This window comes from Bubalus bubalis, chromosome 3 (assembly GCF_019923935.1).
Source record: "Bubalus bubalis isolate 160015118507 breed Murrah chromosome 3, NDDB_SH_1, whole genome shotgun sequence".
NCBI lineage: Eukaryota > Metazoa > Chordata > Mammalia > Artiodactyla > Bovidae > Bubalus > Bubalus bubalis.
Window position 1 is genome coordinate 5,400,936 of NC_059159.1, and position 14,809 is coordinate 5,415,744.

General features: G+C 55.3%; 1 protein-coding gene across 2 annotated transcripts in view; it reads right to left on the reverse strand.

The window, feature by feature from the left end:
* Positions 1-1,903: 1,903 nt before the first annotated feature.
* The window catches only part of SDK2 (sidekick cell adhesion molecule 2), a 272,105-nt gene continuing 259,199 nt past the window's right edge, over positions 1,904-14,809 (reverse strand). For both annotated transcript variants that reach the window (XM_025279404.3, XM_025279402.3), the window contains one exon: positions 1,904-5,532. In XM_025279404.3, the coding sequence (XP_025135189.3) occupies positions 5,179-5,532 (354 nt within the window). In that variant the 3' untranslated portion in view covers positions 1,904-5,178. The remainder of the gene's footprint in view (positions 5,533-14,809) is intronic.

Below are 14,809 nucleotides of genomic sequence, written 5' to 3' on the forward strand. Positions count from 1 at the left end.
GCAGTCCAAGGGACCGAAAAAGAGTGGGATGACTTAAACAAAACAAAAAACTCATTATACAACGTAGACTATGTAAAGAAGTGTACTATGTAAAACTGAGCAGCATCACAAGTACTACTTTATGATGATGATTTTCACTTTGGGCCACACCCATGGCACGCAGGATCTCAGTTCCCTGACCAGGGACTGGACCCATGCCCCTTGCTTTGGAGCGCAGAATCTTAACCACTGGACTGCCAGGGAAGTCCTGCATTATATGTACTATTAAAATTATTTTTCCATCACTCTCTCTTATTTGAATCCATCTGATTTGACTTGTGGGAGAGAAATATAGACTAGTCTAAGACCTGTGTACTCAGAAATTCAGCAAGTCAAGCCCTAACTCTAAATCTGGGTGGATTAACTAGGATAGAGTCACCACATGCCACAGTGGTTCTTGCTACATCAGGATCACTAGGATATGAGGTGCTGGCTTTGTCAAAAGTAAGGTGGAAATGAGCAAGAAAGTTACCGTCAAGTATCAGAGAGGCAGCGTTTCTCTCTAGAACCAGCCTGCTTTAGAACAAATCCTGGTTTTTCCAATACTCAGGGGCAAGCCACTTAAGTTCTCTGTGATCCAGTTTCCCTCCCAGAGGGTAAGCACAAGGATTCCAGGAAGTTAATCAATGTAAAGTGATTATAACAGCGTCTGGCACAGGGTAAACGCCATAGGAGCATTGTTGTTCAGCCGTGTCCGACTCTGCGACCCCATGGATTGCAGCACACCAGGCCTCCCTTGCCCATCACTAACTCCCGGAGCTTGCTCAAACTCATGTCCATCAAGTCAGTGATGCCATCCAACCATCTCATCCTCTGTTGTCCCTTTCTCCTCCTGCCCTCAATCTTTCCCAACATCAGGGGTTTTTCCAATGAGTCAGCTCTTCACATCACGTGGCTAAAGTACTGGAGCTTCAGCTTCAGCATCAGTCCTTTCGGTGAATAGGAGCATTAGCAATTGCTATTACTATTACTGTTCATCATTATCATTTTGCCTCTAATTGGGCATAATCTAACAGGCTCTTATCTTGAAAGTGTAAAATAGGGACAGTTGCTGGTGATCCAGATCCCACACTCAATGCAAAGGGCCCTGGTTCAATCCCCGGTAAGGGAGCTAGATCCCACATAAGACATCCCACACGCCACAATAAAGATGGAAGACCCTGAGGGCAACCAAAAAAAAAAAAAATTTTTTTTTTAAAGTGTAAAATAAACAAACAGTGCATTTCACTTGAAGGCACAGACGTCCACTCACCCTTGAATTAAGAAAGCAGAAAAATTTGAACCCTTGACTCTCTTTGCCAAACCACAGCAAGGCTAAAAATGGGTGTTTCAGGATCAGATTACTTGAGAGTGATATGGGGGTGGGGTTGCCCTCCAGGGAGGAGAAGAATGAATGTTGCTTCAGAATTCCAAAAAAAAAAGTTTATTTATAAAATACTGACAAGTTTGACGGGACATGGGACCTCTTGTGGTATATATTTCAAATCAATTTCTTTGTTACCTTTCATTCAAAAAATAAACCTGCTAACAAGCTATATGACATATATATATATTTTTTTCTTACAGATAAGACACCTGCCATAATGAATACTCTCCCCATAATTTTTATATCTTTTAAATCAAAAAAATAAAGATTTGTGTTGGTTTTTGTTTTTTGAGTCTGTATGTGTAAAAGAAGGTAACACATTTAAATGCTTTTGGTTATTTTTACAGAAACAAAGAGAAGGGGGGGGTGCGTGTCCCAAGAGGGCACCTGTGCTGGGTGGGTGGTTGAGTGGCCGCTGGGTAGTTCCCCACAGAGGCACTGGGGAGCCACTGGTGCCCTCCAGCCCCTCACAAGTGTAGGCACCTTCTGCTGGGCACCAGGTGAGGGAAGCCCCCTCCCAGAGTGGGGCATGGGGGAGCGGAGGGCTCTGGCACCTTTGAAAACTCTGCCCAGGGAAGTGCGGGCAGAGACAGAAGGCCTCCTCTTCCTTCTGAGTCTGGGCAGTGTCAGTCTGGAGACTGGAGGGGAGACGGCCCGGCGCTGCGGACTCCCCGGACCCCCGAAGGAGGGCGCTTCCGGAGCCCAGGGCAGCGTTTTGGTTGGTCGTCTTGGCAGTCTGGGTGCGGAAGGGATGTGAACACAGGAGGCGCGGCCAGGAGGGCAAAGGCCGTGCTAGCGCGCCAGGTGTGAGCTGCCTGGGGCAACACCAGGCTTCCGGAGGGCACGGCGGAGCAGGGCCAGGTGAGGAGCCAGGCGCCGTCCCCAGCTGAGCCCACTCCAGCGGGGGTCAGGGCAACACGGGGGCTGACGTCACCGGCCCAAGAAGCCAAAGGGCAGGCAGGCTCCCCGTGATCCATGGGCAGTGCCCACACACACCTTCAAGCGCGGCCAGGTGTCCGGACAGGGGCCACCACTGCCCCAGCAGATATGTAAACAAGGACAAGGATCAGTCCTCCTGGGAACCTAGAGGTCCACGGCTGGAAGCCGGGCTTCCAGGTGTGGCTGGGGCGGTGGAGGCACCGTTCCAGGTGGGTGGGGATGGACGGAGGGTGGGACTCTCACCGGGGGCCGCCCGCCTTCCGGCTCCTGGAAGAGCCCTGGTTGGCAGTGTCCTCGCCCTGCCCTTTCAGGCAGCAGAGCCCAGCCTCGCCCTATGGGCGAGACTCACGTTGCCTGTGTCTCCCTGGAGGCAGTCGGCCCCTCCGAGGGGGTTGCTGACGCAGGTACGCCGCGCAGTGTGTGTGCATCCGCGCGCATGCGTAAGCCCAGGTGAGCGAGAGCCCAGGTGAGCGTGGGCGCCGCCCCACAGGTGCACGCCTGCGTCAGCGCGGGTGTGGAGGAGCGCATGGGGCGGGGAGGGCGAGCGTCTTAATGCACAAGGTGATCCGCGGAAGGCAAAAAGGATCTGGCCTCCTGTGAACTGTACGCGCGTGTACACACAGCGTTTCTCCCAGTCCCGGCTCCCTCCCCCCAGTCCCTCCCTGGGCTGGGCCAAAAGAGGTTCTTCACGTAAACCAGGAAGGACTTTCTATGGTTCAATACCCAGCAGAGAAACGGATGAGGTGGTTTTAAAGAGAGAGGGAGGGAAGAGCAACTGCCAGATGAGCCTCAGGCCTGTGTCCTCCCTGGGGGGAAAGACCCTGCTTCCCTTTCTAGACCCCCTGAGCTGGGAAGGTGCTGTTTGGACCCCAGAGGTGGGTCAGCCTGTATGTGGAGCCATCTTCCCCCTTTTCCCCATCACGTTTCCTGGGGGTCCCAGTGCCTGGGGAGGAGCCCCCAGCTGGGTGGCATGCCAAGGGCCCCCAGCCCTGCTTCCATTCCAGGCACCCGTGGTGGGGCCGGTGGGGAGGGGACAGCCCTGCAATGTCCTTGGCTTGTTTCTCAGATCGTCCCTGGTTCTCCACGTTGCCCTCAATGGGGCGTGGCCTCCTCCCGGGTTGGGGGTTGGGGGGGCGACTGGGACTGGAGCTCTCCACTGAGGGGTCCCACCCTGGCCACCCCTCTCCCAGAGCAGCCTGGGTGTGGGCCCCTTTGCAGGGCTCCAGGGTGGGGTGGGGTGGGCACCCAGGTAATTTGCTGGAAAGGCTCCTTCTTAAACCCCTGTATCTGGAAGCTCTGAGCTGATGGGAAGACCCAGGGCACCAGAAGTAGCTTTTTAAAGAACATTCCTCTAGGCAACTTGCGCGCGCGTGTGTGAAAACTCTGCCTCCCATCAGCTATAGTTGTCCCGTGGTCCCATCTGACCCGCTCCTCCTGGAGGCCTAGCTGTGCACCCCAGGAGCTCGTGTCCAGTTTGGAGGAGGACCTTGCTCTGAGCCTTGGCAGGCTGAGCCGAGTCTGGAAGACGTTTCTGAGGGTTGGGGTGGCCTCTGCCTTTGTAAACCAGGTGCTGGGAGCTCCAGCCTCTGCACGAGGGACTTGGCCCGCCCCCTTGGGCTCCTGTGCCCCTGCACTGAAGCGCCAGGGGTCTTAGACACGAAGAACAGTGGGTTGGGAACGAGGGACACAGATCTGAAAGTGAGTGCCCTGCTGGCTAGGAGGACCCAAGGGGATTTCACCTGGAGGGGATCCCTGGACCCTTTTCCTTGCGAGTGCATGGTGTGTCTGTGTAGGGTGCGGTGGTGGTGGTGGTGTGTGTGTGTGTGTGTGTGTAAAGGTGTCATGCCTCACCCCAGCCTAGCCTGCAGTCCCTTCTATTGTCTCTGTAGCCCCTTTTTCTGTCTTCCTTTAAGAAGGTGGGAGGGGGGGCAGATGGTACCTGAATTAGAAGAAAGTCCAAGCGTCCTTCTTCCAGTCCCAACGGCCTGCCCCACGCTCCGTTATTCCAGGGATGCTGGGCCGGCGGCCCCACTGTTCCCTAGTCCATCTCTCTGAGTTTGCGCTCGGGAGGGGCGGGGATAAGTGAATTCAAGTAAAGGAATGGCTCGGTTCAGTGGGTGGGAGTGAGGACCATTCCCCCAGCCCCAAGGACCCTCCTCTTCCTTGTATTCACAACAGAAAGGTCAGTTAGGAGCAAGGAGCTGGGTAGGCAAAGTCTCAGCCTTGAGCTGGTTTCATTTTCCTAAATAAACCAGATGCTTGGTGGGGACTCTGAGCCCGGCGGAGGCGGGGGGAGGCTGTGGAGAAGCCAGGCTGCAGGGGGCGGGGGGAGGGGCGCCTGCCCCCACCCGGCATGCCCATCCGGGCACCAGCTAGCACTGGGCCCAGAGCTGCAGCACATGGGGAAGGGAGGAGCCGGCTGGACTACCAGAAGCTTCCTGGCCCCGGTCACGCCCACCTGATGGCCCTCCAGTCCTTGCCGGCCCTCCAGTCCTTGCCTTCCCTCCCTCCTTCCCTCCTTCTGCCTCCATCGGCCTAAACTCACTGGTGTCCACCGCAGCCGACCCCGCCCCCCCAACTCCCGCTCAGCCCCTTGAAGCTGCAGCAAACCCCACAATCTCGAGGCCACACACGTCCCCTCATGGTTTTTCTCCATGCTTCTCCACACTGGCTTTGCTGGCCCTGGAATCTCTGGAAAAATAAACTCAGGAGGTGAAAAGTTGACTTGGTTTCTCGGTGTTTTTGTTTTCTGGCAGGCGGTGCGGGGAGGGGTGGAAAGGAGCTGGGTGCCGTGTTTTCTTTTTCCTCTTCCGCCGGGAGGACGACATCAAACATCAAACGAACGATGAAAACCCTGCAATGGGGGCCCGGGAGCCCGGGGCGAGGCTGCTGGGGGGGCGGTAGAGGGTGCTCTGCTGGCTTGGGGGGTTCGGGGGGTTCTGGGGCGTTGGGGTCCGACTGGCCTTGGGCCGGAAGAGGCTGCCCGGCTGGGCGCTGCTGCTGTTGGAGAGGGTGGCGTGGTCCGGCTCGCCCGGGTCGCTCTCCGTGTAGCTGTAGGCCTGGGCCCGAGAGATGCCCTTCTGCTGGCGACGCCAGGAGTTGTAATAGGTGGGGTCACTGATGTAGTGGTTGACGAAAGAGTGGGCCTTCTGGTGGCTCGCGTCAACCTCGTACTCGCTGTCGCTTCCCTGGGAGGGCAGAGAACCGATGGGGTGTCAGCGACCCCGGGGACGGGGTCAGGGCTGGGAGGCACAGAGCACTCTGGGCCGAAGCTTCTCTCAGCCTCCTCCGTGCCCTGCGCCGTGGGCATCTCAGCCCCGAGTCTGCCACGGGGGTGAAAGGCATTCAGAACACGTGATGGGTAGGAAGTGTCTCCCCCAGAGCTGGCACAGAGCCTGCGGACGCCGATGTGACCCAGAAGACCCAAGTTCTAAGCTTTTGAAAAAAATCAAAGTGAGGGATGGGATGCGGGGTGGGAGGGAGGCTCAAGAAGGAGGGAATATATATATATATATATATGTTATATATGTATATATACAATATATGTATATATTAATACTTATAGTTGATTCATGCTGTACAGCAGCAACCACCACAGCACTGTAAAGCAGTTATACTCCAATTGAAAAATAAATTTCGATTATAAAAGAAAAAGAGCTCCATGAATCAGTAAAAAAAAAAAAAAGAAAAAAAAATCAAGGTGAAATTCACACACCGCTGTCAAGGGTCTGATTCACCGGCATTTGGTACATGCACACTGCCGGGCAACCATCGCTTCTTTTCATTTCAAAACATTTCCGTCATGACCCCAGAGTAAAACCCAGTGCCCACTAAACAGTCTCTCCCCACTTCCTCCTCCCCAACCTCCTCCCCCCATCCCCACCCCTGGCAGCCACCCATCTACTCTCGTCCCCTCGGACTGACCCATTCTGGATGTTGCATAAAAATGGAATCACACCGTATGCAGCTTTTGTGTCTGAGCTTCTTTCGTTTAGTATGGTGTTTTCCGAGGTTGCATGCATCATGGTTCTTTCCTTTCTGATGCTTTGTTATCTTTGCTGACCCTGGAGGGACTACCCCTCCCAAGACTAGACAGGTCTCAGAGAGCAAGCAGCTTTTTATACCCAGAGCCCCTGCCTGCATCGCCTCCTCTGATGGGCGCTTACACGCTGACTTGGACCCACTATTCCCTGCCTCCAATCACCGCAGGGTCAGGTACCAGACAACTAGGGGCAGCCCCTACCCTCCAGGGTCCCCTGAATTCATTCAAACTCTGCTAAGCCTGCTTGCCTTGCCTCTGGGAACCTGAATAAAGGGTGCAGGGTGAGTTTTCCTGTTTCCTTCCTGCTCCATCCGCCTCCTCACCAAGCCTGGTACCTCCTCATGTGGCTCCACGTGGCCTGCTGTGCCCCCTCTTCTGGGGATCTGCGAATAATAAGCTATCTTTCCACTAGCAGTCATCTCCTGATCTGCTGGCCTCATCAAACCTGAAGAATAACCAACCGACATTTAAAAATAGAGGTTCAGGGACCTCCCTGGTGGTCCAATGGTTAAGAATCCACCTTGCAATGCAGGGGATGCGGGTTTGATCCCTGGTTGGGAAACTAAGACTCTCCATGCCACGGAGAAAGTAGACCTGAGCACTCTGGAGCCTGGACACCACACTACCGAGCTGGCACACCCCAACTGGAGAGTCCGTGCTGCAACAGAAGCCCCCGTGCGCTGCAACCGAGACCCGACGCAACCAGATGGATAAATAAAAACAAATCTCTAGGACAGTAAATAAAGCAGAGGCCCACGCATGATACCCTGAGTTCCAGTCCCGATCCAGCCTCTGACTTACTGTGTGACTGGGGACAAAGCCAGGACCAGATTGGAAGGCCTTCAGAGGCTCCTGGCGCTGAACAAAATGCTGATGCTCACCCACGTGTGATCCAAAATAAAAGCCACACTCAGTTATAAAAGAAGCACGAGAAAGATTATCAACAGAAGTTCTGAATTTTCACACGGTGATGACCCTGAAGCTCGGGGGGAGAAATAAAAAAAATTAAATTATCCTTAATACGGTTGATATTCTGGGGTCCTTGGCCCGTGCTCTAGCTGGCTTTTGGGAAAATCGGTGCAAGAGAAGAGTCCATCTGGTTTGTAAAGTAACATTCGACTCTGAATCGTGGAGCTAAAAATATCATGCATCTCTTCCCCACCCCCAGCTCCCAGCGATGTTTTGAGAACTAAAAAGACAGCAGATGGAAAGGCCTTTAGAACTCTCTGGAAGGGATGCACTGGTTTTAGTGAATAGTACATGCTCAACAAATATCATTCTAGAAGACCAAGCTCGAGTTGCCTCATCTCTGCCCAGTGAATACATGCTTAGAGGCAGTAAATTTATTTTATCAACCGGAGTGAAATACACATTGGCAAAACCCTGCAGTCCAGTGAGCCCAGTATAAACAAGTCCAGGGTAATCATCTGTGTCTTGCTCTATAGGCAAGGAAAATGGAGCGCTTCCCTGGTGGTTTGGTGATTGAGAACCCATCTTACAATGGAAGGGACACCGGTTCGATCCCTGGTCTGGGAAGATTCCACATGTCCCGGAGCAGCTAAGCCCGTGAACCACAACCACTGAAGCCTGAGCACGCCTAGATCCCCTGCCCCACAACGCGAGAAGCCACTGCAGTGGGGAGCCCGCGCACGGCAACTACCCACCGCAGCCAAAAACTCAGCCCAGAAATCTTAGAAAAGGAAAAAAAAGAAAACGGAGCGTTGCCCTTGCCCAAAGGTTCTGAGCTATGTGTGGGAAAGGTAGTGTGCACCTGTTTTCAGGAACTCAAAGCCCTTTGCGGCATCTAAGCCTTCAAGGGAAACGGGTACAAAGCACAGAACTAAAATGACACCAACTCTGGAGCAGGCTCGCTGCCAGACAGGAGGAAACGCTGAGTTGCGTTCTCGTCTTTAAATTTCACACCTCTGTGCTGCAGCTACGATGATGCTACTACCTGAGTGCTGTTGAGAGAGTGATGGTTTTGCCCAAGGAAAGGATGAGCTGGACCTGAGCACGGATTGGCCTCATTTTCCGAAACCTACACATGCTCTGAACTCCAGAACTCCTGAACTCCTGCCTGGAGGTCACAAGACGGGAAGGGGAACTCCTCTGTCCTCGAAGGGGATGTTAAATGCTCCCAGACTGATCTGCTGATTCATGTGCTCTGGCTCTTCTCCTCCCTCCCCCTCCCCAGCCCCCACAGCACTCCCGCCACCCCAGCAGGCACTCCCAGGACCCCCATCATCTTGGCAGGCAGGGCCGGCCGCCCACGACAATGGAGAGTCCCTCACCCGTTCTCCCCGTGATGCAGAGCAGCACAATACAAGTGCTTTCTTTGCCGACAGCCCAGCTGCCAGCCCAGGAGCGAACAAAGGGGCTGCAGAGGCCGCAGGGATCCGTATGCCAAGGGCAGGCAAGGGGGCCGGGGGTGGGCTCCTGAAGCCCAGGGCTGCAGTGAGGCCAGCCCAGGGGCAGGAGGTCTGAGCCAGACGTGGAGGATACAGGAGGCTGGGGGGGCTGTGAGCCCTGGGGTCCAGGCACAGTGAGGGTCTTTGAGTCTGGGGATCAAGAGAGGGGCCCCACGGTTTTCCCTACAGGTCAGCTCCCTCTTGGAGGGCACCCAGCGACCGGCTGGAGTGACTGCTAGATGTTCTAGAACTTCAGCCAGCCCCAGGCCCCAGCCTTGGAGATGCATCCCCAAATCACTGTGGGTCTGGAGTGAATGAGTCTCCAGGCTGGGGGGGTGGGGGGACAGAAGCACCACCTGATTCTGTCCCTTCCCAGCTGGGTAAGTGTGGACCTATCCTCTCTCGGCCTCAGTATCCTGGTCAGTACAATGGGTGGATCCTGACGTTCACAGGATGAACTCAACTAATATATGCAAGAACAGTCTAAAGGTATCATTAGGGGAAAAGTAAAAGGGGTCTGTTGACATGGGGCCTAAAGCCCCTCTGGGAAGGATCACAGGGGCACGGGATAGGGGAGACTGACTCACATTTTTAATTAAATTTATTTTTGCCGCACCATGCAGCTTGCGGAATCTTAGTTCTCTGACCAGGGACTGAACTCACACCACAGACTTACCACTAGACCGCCAGGGAAGTCCCAAGGGGAGGCTGACCAGTGCTCAGACAGCCCGGGAAGGAGAATGCTTGGTTCCTGCCTACCCACAACCCCACTGCCACCCCCAGGATGAAGCTGTGACCAGCAGGGTGGGGAAGGGGCCTCTCTGGCCCTCCTGGGGGCCCAAACCAAAGCCCATTCGTCCAAATCATCTCCTGCCCTCTGTTAAGCACCTACTGTGTGCCACTGGACTGGGACAGCAAAGCCGGTGGAGGAGGGGTGTGGCGGGGGGCGGGCGCAGGGGGCGCGGCTAGAGTCTGGCCCGCCCCTCCCCCAGCTCCCCAACACTGCAGGAGGGGGTCTCTGCACGCACTCCCCTCTGTCTCCACCTCCGAGAACATCTGTTTCTTTTCTGGATGGGGGTGGGGTAAGAAGAGAAGAAAGAAAGCGAGGGGGGGACCAGGGGCTCCCAATCCTGCTTTCAACTCTCGCCCGGCCCTCGGTAATTGAATGCAGCTTCCCAGTCGCCGGCCCAGCACAAAGGGGGCCTTTCATTGCCAGTCCCTGGCTGCCAGGCAATCAGGCCACCGCTTCAGCTCCCAGGCCTCTTAACAGCAGCTCAAAGCCACTCCATCAGCAATTACCGGGCCCGGGGAAGGGGGAGAGGGCATCCAGGCTCAGAGCGAGTGAGGTGGGGACCTGAGGGAGGGAGGACCCCGAGAAAGGACCGAGACAAAAGAGAGGGAGCAAAGGAAGGCCTTTCTCTTTTCTGTCTCTTTCTGGAAGCAGGGACAGTGGTATCAGATCAGCAGGAGACAGGCAAGCGCTGTCCTGGGCTCGGGGACCAGGCAGAGAGCCCTTGGGGGTGTGTGTGTGCACTCAGCTCTGTCCGACTCTCTGTGACCCCCTGGACTGCAGCCCGCCAGGCTCCTCTGTCCACGGGACTCTCCAGGCAAGAGTGCTGGAGTGGGTCGCCATGCCCTCTTCCATGGGATCTTCCTGGCCTGGGACAGAACCCTCATTTCCTTGAGTCCCCTGCATTGTCAGGCGGCTTCTTTACTAACTGCGCCACTGGGGAATCCACCTGGGAGCCCTTATCCTGTTGAATCTCAAGAAGCCTGGTGGGAAAGTGTTGCCCCAGGTGAGCTCTCACCCTGGGCAGCTCCTTTGGAGACTGGCAGCTGGAGCCCCGCCCCAACCCGTGGTCCAGGTTCCCCCTGGAGGACATTTTCCTCCAGGGTTCTTGGGCTCCTTACCCCTCCCAGGTGCTACAGAGGGCCCAACCTGTGCGTGGCCACTAACTCCATCCAGGCCTCCCCCAGGGGTCATGGGTTAAGAAGTGCCATTCTTAAACAATCCTTAGAGCCACGCCTGGCTAACTCTTCGGATTGGGTGCTCAATAAACAGTATATACAATCTAACAAGTCCTATGTATTGATAACAAAGAAGCTAAGCGCCGAAGAATTGATGCTTTTGAACTGTGGTGTTGGAGAAGACTCTTGAGAGTCCCTTGGACTGCAAGGAGATCGACCAGTCCATCTTAAAAGAAACTAGTCCTGAATATTCACTGGAAGGATTGATGCTGAAGCTAAAACTCCAATACTTTGGCCATCTGATGTGAAGAGCTGACTCATTTGAAAAGACCCTGATGCTGGGAAAGATCGCAGGTGGGAGAAGAAGGGGACGACAGAGGATGAGATGGTTGGATGGCATCACCGACTCAATGGACATGAGTTTGGGTAAACTCTGGGAGTTGCTGATGGACAGGGAGGCCTGGTGTGCTGCAGTCCATGGGGTTGCAAAGAGTCGGACACGACTGAGTGACGGAACTGAACGGAACTGATTGATAATTCCTTTTTCTTTTAGGCTCAATTTCATGATAATGAGCTTACAGGGCTGACCCAGGACATCACAGAGAACTGAGTACCAATTAAGAGAGGCTTGCCATCGCCTTGGAATTTCTCTCCATTGAGATTTATTTGTGTGCTAACTATGTGATTTTTCTACCCATCGTGGGCTCTGACTTTGAAATGAAGCTGGACCGTGGCCATACTTCGTTTTTAGAAGTTCCATCACATAAGTCTCAGCCTTTGTGGGTCCCCCTGCCGGGGAACCTCCTTCTCCTAGAGCCCTGGAGACATGGCCCCCAGCCCCACCCCGTGCCTTCTGGAGGGAAACCGGCCCTTCCCTCCTCCGGCCTCCACTCACAGCCCCGTTCTGGCCTTTCCCACATGGCAGCATGTGTGTTTGTTTATAAGAAGCCTTGACTTTGTGCTTATTCCCCTATCACAGGGAAATGGCTGGGCAGCTAGAAATGGAAGAATCCAGTTCCGGAGGGTGACTTTTGGGTGGTCTGACTTAGAGTTCCAACCAGGTGCCACGGGGCCTGGGGGCAGGGACTTTAGGAAGACAGCTGGCCCAAGGGGTCGGGGGTTGGCTGCTGACCCTGAGGGAGGTTCCCCGGGCAGGACTAACAGGGCCTCTCCCGTGAGCCCGGAGCTAGAAGTTGTGAGGCTGCGCGCTGCGCGTTCTGGACACTAATGTGCAGTCCAGCTGCTTCTCACGGGGGCGAGCGAGCAGCACAGGGAGTTATTTATGGAGCGCGCTGGCATCTGCAGAGATGAAAGGGCCCAGGCGGACCCTGGGAGGTTGGGCCACCAGTCCCCCGCATCCCCCCACCCCAGGGCACTGGTATGCAGAGCATCACTCAGTGGACATCCGAGGGCGGCCAGCTGCTCTGACTCCCATCTGCCCCCGACTCCAGCCCACAGGGAGCCGGGACCCTGAGTTTGCACATTCGGACCTGAGTCAACTCGCGTAAGCTCTCTGACCCCAGTTTTCCCATTCGTACAAAGATGCCACTGAGGCCGGCCTCGGAGGGTCGGTGTGAAGCTACCCTGTGGTGAGGCACGTGGGTAGCCCACAAGGGGCGCAGCTGTTGTGATCAGTGCCACTTTGAAGGGCCTCTTTGAATGTCTGAGATCTGATGCTGGTTGAAAAGGAAAGCTTACAACCACAAATCTTTGTTTCTCTATCCTGCTAACCATACTTGGTCTTGAGTCTATTCAGCCTGATGACCTTCTCCAATGACTCTTTCATGGTTTCAACAGACACGCACAGAGTGACCGCCTCCCAGTGACGTGCAGGACACTGGGGATATAGCGTGAACAAAACTGTCACGGTCCCTGCCCTCAGGGAACTCGTGCTGGCGGTTTAGTTGCTCAGTCGTGTCCAACTCTTCTGACCCCGTGGACTGTAGCCGGCCAGGCTCCTCTGTCCGTGGGATTTCCCAGGCAAGAATCCTGGAGTGGGTTGCCATTTCCTTCTCCAGAGGATCTTCCGGACCCAGGGACTGAATTCGGGTCTCCTGCCCTCAGGGAGCTTAGCTTTCAGAGTACATAAGCCTGGGGATCCCTGGTGGCCCAGGGTTAGGACTCTGTGCTTCCACTGCAGCAGGCACCGGTTCAATTCCTGGTCGGGGAACTAAGACCCCACATGCTGCGAGCTGCAGCTCCCCCCCAAAAAGAAGAAGGACAGAGTACATAAACCCAAGTCAACTGAATCCAGCCCCAAATCAAACCCCGAACTATCCCAAAGGCTGCACGCAGAGCTCCAAGCCTGGGCTGTGGTCCTCAGATCTGGCATTCTGGAACCAGAAAGCCTCCTCTCTAGGGTGTGTGCTCCCGGAGAGGGCCGGGGGCGGGGTAGTGACTGGTCCCAGTTTGCTATGGAAACAGTGTTCAAGTGAAGGGCTTGTTCTGAATAAATGAGACCAATAGCTATAAGGAGGATTCTGGGTGCTCTGTCCATCCTGGGGTGACTTCTGAAGTGGGGTGCTCCCGGGATGGGAATTCTTCTCCCAGCAACTTCTTCAAGGCTGGGAGGCCCTGGCATGGCCTCAGGGGTCAGCTCTGCATCCCATGTGGGTGTCCCCCAGACTCATGCAGGGTGCTCACAGAGAGCTCCCGGGACTAGGGCAGTCCCTTGTGGACTCAGAGGGGTTACTCTCTGAAAGGTTGGCGCTCAGCTGATGAGCGTGGATCACAATGCCCTCTGCAGAAGGTCAGGGGGGCTGAGCAGAGTCAACAGGGAGCCTCTTCTGCCGGCCACCACGATGCCCTCTCCACAGACAGGAAGGGGCTCAGGAAGCCCTTGGTGACCGCCCCACTGACACGGGGAATCCCTTTAATTTTGTTTTTTGGCTGCGTTGTGAAGCATGTGTGATGTTAGCTTGCTGACCAGGGATTGAACCTGTGCCCCCTGCATTGGAAGCCTAGAGTCTTAACCACTGGACCACCAGGGAAGTCTCCCTTTACTTTTTTGACTTTTACCTTGGGTACCAACAAGCCAAAGGCTCACCACCATCTTTGGAGAGAAAGAAGGAAAAGTGCTTCAGGAAGCACGGCCGTTTAAGTCCCAGTACGGGCGTGGCAGCAAACAGTTAACTACTCACAACGAGATGCCATAACCTGGATCACGTGGGTCCCCATGTAAACCAGGCTAAGCTGCATCTTGGCCCCTGCCAGCTCTGGGCTGTGGTGTCAGCTCCAGCCTTACCGGCTCTGCCAAGCCCGATGGTAACCCTGGAGCTGAACAAAACAGCAGTGAGCAAGAGAGAGGCCTTTGGTCTACGGGGCCGTGACTGGACCCCAGGCTGGCTGGCACCTCCGGCCCGGCCAGCAGCCCCACTTCCTGCTGGCCTCTATCCCTTCTCACCCTCTCCCAGGACCGGACAGGAAGGTCCAGGGCATGGGACACCGTGGCCTTTTGCGGCCCCTTCCTTGGCAACCAGCAGGCTTGGCCAAGGCCAGGAGGGCTAGGGCGAGAGGCTGTAACATCACTCGGCTGGAATGCACCAGACACCCTCTCCCCAAAGCTTGGGGCAGAGTGTCCACGCATGACCCCGCCTGCCCACCCAATGGCAGCCTCTCTAAAGCTCCATGTCTCCCAAAGGCACCGCCGCCTTCTCAGTATTAAGAGCTGACATTCATTGAACATAACCTCAGCAAATCCTCCCCTCTGTCCCACGAGCCCATTCTGCAGTGAGAGAAACTGAGGCTTCAAGATATTACTCAGTACACCCATGAGACCCTTGACTCCTGGGCAGCAGAGCCAGGACGCAACTCAGGTCTAAAGCTCCAAAGCTTAATGCCTTAGTGGTATGCACTGCTTCCCAACCTTGGGGGCCCAGCCCCCCACTTCTGGAGCTCATTCTGACCCTGATTAGCTAGGTTCAGCTGTCCTCCGGCTCCGGCCGAGCAGGGCTCCAGTGTCTGCATCCCTCTCCTTGTCTTCGAGGAGAGACGGGCCAGGACAACCGGGGACAGAGCATGTCGGGGGGCTCCTGCTAGACTTTTGCT